This window comes from Salvia miltiorrhiza, chromosome 3, assembly GCF_028751815.1.
Source record: "Salvia miltiorrhiza cultivar Shanhuang (shh) chromosome 3, IMPLAD_Smil_shh, whole genome shotgun sequence".
Lineage (NCBI taxonomy): Eukaryota > Viridiplantae > Streptophyta > Magnoliopsida > Lamiales > Lamiaceae > Salvia > Salvia miltiorrhiza.
The window spans coordinates 43806265-43812413 of NC_080389.1; the positions used below are offsets into that span (position 1 = coordinate 43806265).

Sequence of the window (6149 nt, forward strand, 5' to 3'; positions counted from 1 at the left end):
ACGAAAAGAGGATGAGCAAGTTCTCAAATCAAAGTCTGGAGCAAGCATGCCAAGGAAAAGTCAATGTTTCACATCCGAAAAATACAAGGGAAGAGAAATCAGAAAGAAACAACTTCTCGAACCAACGATCAACAAGAGGAAGAGGTCGTAGTAAACCGCAGAATTTCCAAAATAAAGATCGAGGAAGGAAAGGTACACCTAATCCATGTTCTTCAAATCAAAACATGGATTTATATTGCCGAATCTGCGGAAGAAACAACCACGACACAAATAATTATCGATACAAGTGCAAAAGCTGCAGAAACGCAACTCACTCCCAGAGAGTTGCTGGTATCAAAATGATGGAGGCCAAATTTGCTGAGAAAGATGAGCCCGATCAGGTATTCTACTCAAGCTTTAATTCTCAACAAATTGATGAGAATATTTGGTATGTGGACAGTGGTTGTAGCAATCACATGTCCGGAAACAAGGAGATGTTTGTGGATTTTGACGAGACCTACACATCCGAAGTTAAGCTTGGTGATGGAAAATCGCTCAAGATTGACAGAAAATGAGCGATAGCAAGAAGAGGTACATCTCATATTATCAAAGATGTGTTTTATGTAGACATGGCCGCGGTTCGGTCCCGGTTCGAACCGGAATTGGAACCACCGGTTCTTGGTTCTAAAAATTGGAACCGGAACCGAACCAGAAATTAACCCTCACGGTTTCGGTATCAATTTTGTATCAATCATACTTTTTATCTATTTTTTAACTCCTAAAAATTAATGTGACTCACTCGATGCCACAATGTATTTAGATTTTTTTCTAAATTTACATGGCACAAAATGATATCAGTTTGTGCATTTTCTAATTGAAAAAATAAAATCCATTTTGGATTTTACGGGAATTTTTTTTTTGAAAAAGTAATATAGCATAAAACAACTTTGTTTTGTGGCATGTAAGTTAAAAAAGAATTATTTCGTATACAATGTGGCATCCAGCAAAAGACGTTGACGAGACCAAAAACCAGATGAAGGGTAAAATTTATACAAAATTGATAGTTTATTATATAAAAATATTTGCGATAGTCCCGAATATAATTGAAATGACAAAATAGTTTGGTATTTAAAGTGATATTTTATCCTACAATATTACTCAAAGTTTATTTTAATATTTAACTTTTATGTAATTTATTTTAGGGCGAATGTGCAGATTAGCCCCTGAACTACATTCCCCTAGACGTGGTTGAAAACAACGTTTAGGCGCCGTTTAACGGAGAGACTTATTTACACCCTTCTTTCGGGAGTTCAGGGAGGTCAACGCGCTTTGACCGAGTATGGGGGACTAAAGGCTTTAGAGGGTGTAGTTCAGGGGCTAATCTGCATCTTCGCCCTTTGTTTTATTGTTTTAATTGACACAATAAATTTGTAAATCAAACATCACAATAAAATTTCAAAAAATAGAAAATTAAAAAAAAAAAGTGAATAAACAAAACTTATAAATTCAACAATTAAAAGGGTCGAAAATGTAGAAAATCAAAATAAATAAAAAGTAGGCTACTCTTGGTGTGGGACTATCGTTATGATCTGAGTGCTCCCACATAGCTGAGCATGGGCTGAGCAATGTGGTTTATAATTCTTTGGGCATCCTCTCTCTACAAATGGGATTTTGGTATTGGAGATGAGTTCTATCCGAGGGTTATGACATTTGGTTGATAGTTACACTGCACAAATATTCAAAAAGTCGCATGAGACTTTTATTGATTTGCTAAATACACCTCCACTTGTACGTGCTTTTGTGGCCTACAAATCTTCAATTTCGAAATTCAAATATTGTCCGTAATTTACGTTCTCAGTCGATGTTGAAAGTTCATATCCAATCAAGATAAACTTTATCCTCGTGTATATATATGGTCATTCCTTTTCTAAATTAGCTTTTAAAAAAAAAAAAAAAGGCTACACCATATCTACCTATAATGATAACTTACTTCATATATCCATAAAAAAAGGATACTTCATAATGTTGGTCATGATTTAATTACATCATTACTGTATCACAGCCTACAGGCAGAACAAAAGGAGACAAAATAACAAACGAAATAAAGAATCGCAGGAACAGCAAACAACTAACAAGGGATTCCTAGAAATACATCAATTGTTCGAATTAAGCTAAAAATGACACCAACCGAGTTAATGGGCTGGATTTACAGCATTCTATAAAACAAGCAAGCAATTATGAATGAATAAAAATGAAGCTTCATCGCTCCGACGATACCTGCTCGAGGAGAAGTTGAGAAGTCAATCATATAAAGGTAAATTGATAAACCGAACCCGCAATAAGAACCGGTCTGCTGTTATACAAATCCAGCTCGATCGACACTATTTACCACCCTTCCTATAGGTACTCTGCTACATGGCCTACAACTGGCCTTCTGCTACAACAAACTACAACACTATACAACGAGGAACGTGAAACAACGCTGCTTCTGATCGCGTGCACTCGGTTTAATCAGTTTGTCATGTTGGACTATAACGTAAATGTTTCTCATAAAAGTCTATCAGCTGCATTATAATTGGAGAAAGAAAAACAGAGTGGTTATGCCTTCATAGATTATAGATATGAGTTCACACATGATCAAGTAACAGGAAGGTTCATGGTTTCTGAAAGAAAATATACAGGAAAAGAACGGAAAACTTACCAAAAGTGGATTGTTAGCTTTCAAAAATTTGTTATCCACTATAACTTTGGTTCCATCAGACCTGCACCAGAATGAAATCATTGTAACAGAAGCAACATTTATGAAGTTTGCTAACAAATGTGAAAGAACAAAAGGTACAAAAATTAATCCAAAACATGGCAAACTAACTTTGCGCCTGCACCCCCAATTATCATCATCTGCACCATATTTTAAGTTATTGAAAGGCTCAAGAATAATTGTGAATGTAAGGGAGCCTATAGCAATCTCTCCCCTAAGATAAAAATTTGATAAAATTTATATGAACATACAAGTCCATGTAAGCCAAAATATGGGTGTCTTGATCATTTTGTGCCTCTCAGACTGAAATTATTTTAGATGACATAACAGTCACATTTTATTTTTAGGGTATTGGTACTTTTAGAATATGGGGAGGAGCACATAGAATTTTATAGTCAAGAGAATAACAAAGGCACACTACAATCATAAAAAAGCATGCTTTGTCAGAAGTGAATTATAGAGCTCTATATTTTCTGGAAATTGATAATTAGAATCATTTCAGAAAATATGTCTCTTGGCCCTGCTAGTGTCTAGGCATTGTTGATGAAACACTAGTAATCAGCAATGAGCAGCTATATACTAAGCATGTATATTAAGAGACCATGAAAGCTCGAATAATCATGTATAAATTAGTACATGATAAACAATGATATATAATTGCATCTAGAGCTTCTTATATGATATTCTTATCCCAAATACAGGAAAAAACCTGGTGGATGTATAAATTAATTGTTTCAAAAGAAGTCTCAGCAAAATCTTATATGATCCCTCTACCTATTATCTTTGTTCCAAAATCACTAAATATGTTAATTCTCTCCCTACATAGCTCTACCATTAAAATTAGAAAGAAGAATAGAAACAACAAATTTTGGGGTTTTGTGTCTCATTAAGACAAGTGACTGTAAAAGGAATATAGAGCAAGTTATGCTATCTCTTGAGCTTAGAAACCTACCATGGATTAGCTCAGCAAGCCAAAGTTCATATTTTTTGTGTTTTTGGACAAACAACAATATATAGAGAGTGAGAAATGAAACCACAACCTCTACAACAACGGAAATTTGATAACATTTAAAGAGTAAAAAGGGGTGTAGTGGAACATGGCTAGAAACGGAAAATAATACTCCCCCCGTCTCTTAAAATCATGCACTTTTTGTCATTTTAGGCCGTCTCACAAAAACATGCACTTTCCATTTTTGAACACTACCCCACCACAATCCCTACTTTTCATAAAGTGGAACCCTTTTTCCACTCACAATACACTTTTATCTAACATTTCCTAAAACCCGTGCCACCCACACCGCTGCATATTTTTAAGAGACAGAGAGAGTATAAAACAGAAGCATGGTGAATAAGGTGATCAAATTTTACTCAAAAGAAGATATAAGTGATACTGAGAATTGTGAGGGGCCAACAGAATTCACCTTAGTTAGAGATATGATCCTTGACTGGAATTGCAAGATCATGAAATGTTCGTGACTTAATTTGCTAATATTCAAGAGTCATGTTAAATTTGTGAAAATGTGGTAAAGGTCATGACATTATAGCTATTTCCCTTTTAAATTATATCACCTCTAGTATATGAGCTAATTGAATAGAACAAAAAACAATACGGAGTATTATATGATTCATCAAAAGAAAATGAAGTGAACAATCGATATTGGATCACGAACCTTGTGGCTTCAAAAGCTACTAGGACTTCTTGGATATTGTTAGATATGGAAGCCTTATAGCTTATGGGCTTGACAATTTCAGTGATGGTGCACATGCTTTTGGAATCCTCAAATTTACTCTTGCAATTCATATTGTTTCCAAGAAACTCTGGTTGTTGAATGCTTATTGGTACAAGTGAAGCACATGCCGGGACTCCATTTGATGCATCATCCACAGAGCAGGATTCTGGATCTTTCTTGAATCTCTTTACAAAACCAGATTTCCTCTTTTTAGCTCCAGTACAACGACCTAAATGGACTGCATCTGCTACATCTGTCTTCCTCAATCCAATCGCCAAGGTATCTCCTCCTGTTAGATGGACTTCTTGGGATGTTTTAGCGACTCTGTCAGTGTCTTCCGAACTGATCACCATCGCTCCTTTCAGTTCACACAGTTTCAAATCCAACTCATTTTGCTCATTATCTTCTTCTCTCATAACAGAACCCATTCTCGCGCCATTCTCATTTACTTTCTTGGAAGTTTCTACACTCTTTGTGACACTGACACTATTCTCCCCATTCCCGTTCGTACAACTCAAGTCATTTAGCCTGGGAAAGGAAATGGGCTCCTCCGCAATCCTGATCACATGAGAGGGCACATTATAAGTGGCAGCTGCAGGAGACCTCTGCTGTGGCGGCTGCTGTTGCGGCTGCTGCTGCTGCGGCTGTTGCTGCTGCTGTTGTTGCTGCTGATGATGGTGGTGGTGATGCAATTTTTTCTTGGTTTGAACGTAAGTTACGCCAGCCTTGCGCTTTCTCTTGCGTGTCGACCTACTTTTCCCAGTTTTCAGACTACAGATCCAACAGATATCACAGCAATTTAAAACCAGAAAGAAGAAAGGGGAAATTTAAACACTAGTCAGGACTCGCAAATTTCTAAATCTTCACTCTATCATCGGATTCACAAACATACTAGCACTAAAAGGATAAAACATACTGCGATAGAACAGGGAAATAAAATAAAATAGTAATAAATATAAAAATCAAACCTTTCTTCAAATGCATCAATAATATCCGAACACTGCAACAGATTCTCCACCGGCTCCCACGTATTCGCCGCCTCCGACCAGCCTCGCCTTTTCAAAAATACCCAATTAACCAACACAAAAGCCATTTTATATGAAACTGAATGCCATTTTTCAAGTTCCAAACCACTCACCATTTAATCAGATACTGCACTTGACCCTGCAATTTGGCCGCATTCCAATTAATCCCCAACACAAATTAAGCTTCAGTTAATCACTCAAATCCACTTGAAAATGGATTCTAAATTAACAATAGACGAGAGTAATAATTCACCTTCCGAACGCGTTTCCTGCGTACGGCCTCAATCTCGTAGTATCCATCGGCAAGCTTGGTCCGCTCTCCTTGAACCTCAATTTGAGCGTTATCGTCCTGTTCGTAGTCCCTCTCAGCTTCGGAATCCTCCTCGTCTCCGTCGTCCTCTTCAACAGCGTCCTCCGCATCTTCGCGCTTCTCGCTGTCCACAGAAGTTTTTCGGCGGTCCTCATCGGCGGCTCCGTCGACGGAGGTAGGGAGGTCGGAAGATGGAGGTGACGATTGAAGGGGGTCAGAGTTGGAATTTCTCTTTTTCCCTCCTTTCATTTTTTCTGTCTCACTACAAACCCAATTTCTGTCTCTCTCTCTCTAGAGTCCACCTCGGTGCTTGCTGCCGAGGGCTTCCGGCTTTTTCAATTTTGCAA

At 37.4% G+C, this 6149-nt stretch overlaps 1 protein-coding gene across 2 annotated transcripts; it reads right to left on the reverse strand.

Annotated features, from left to right (window-relative positions):
* Positions 1 to 2271: 2271 nt before the first annotated feature.
* On the reverse strand, positions 2272 to 6149 carry LOC131015931 (chromo domain protein LHP1). Of its 2 annotated transcripts, XM_057944446.1 has the most exons (6): positions 5746 to 6149; positions 5606 to 5631; positions 5436 to 5522; positions 4408 to 5238; positions 2681 to 2741; positions 2272 to 2543 (listed from the first exon to the last, which is right to left on the reverse strand). In XM_057944446.1, exons 1-6 carry the CDS (start codon positions 6049 to 6051, stop codon positions 2499 to 2501), a joined length of 1356 nt encoding a protein of 451 aa, XP_057800429.1. In that variant the 5' UTR covers positions 6052 to 6149; the 3' UTR covers positions 2272 to 2498. The 2 variants fall into 2 exon arrangements, with proteins under 2 accessions (XP_057800429.1, XP_057800428.1); XM_057944445.1 differs by having other exon boundaries at positions 2272 to 2741.

Excerpts from the sequence above, each read along its gene's own strand:
- LOC131015931 (XM_057944445.1), bottom strand. The coding sequence starts at position 6,051 with ATGAAAGGAGGGAAAAAGAGAAATTCCAACTCTGACCCCCTTCAATCG. Across the intron at positions 5,523-5,605 it reads GTGCAGTATCTGATTAAATG|GCGAGGCTGGTCGGAGGCGG; the intron begins GTGAGTGGTTTG and ends ATTTTTGAAAAG. Across the intron at positions 2,742-4,407 it reads GTAGCTTTTGAAGCCACAAG|GTCTGATGGAACCAAAGTTA; the intron begins GTTCGTGATCCA and ends ATTCTGGTGCAG.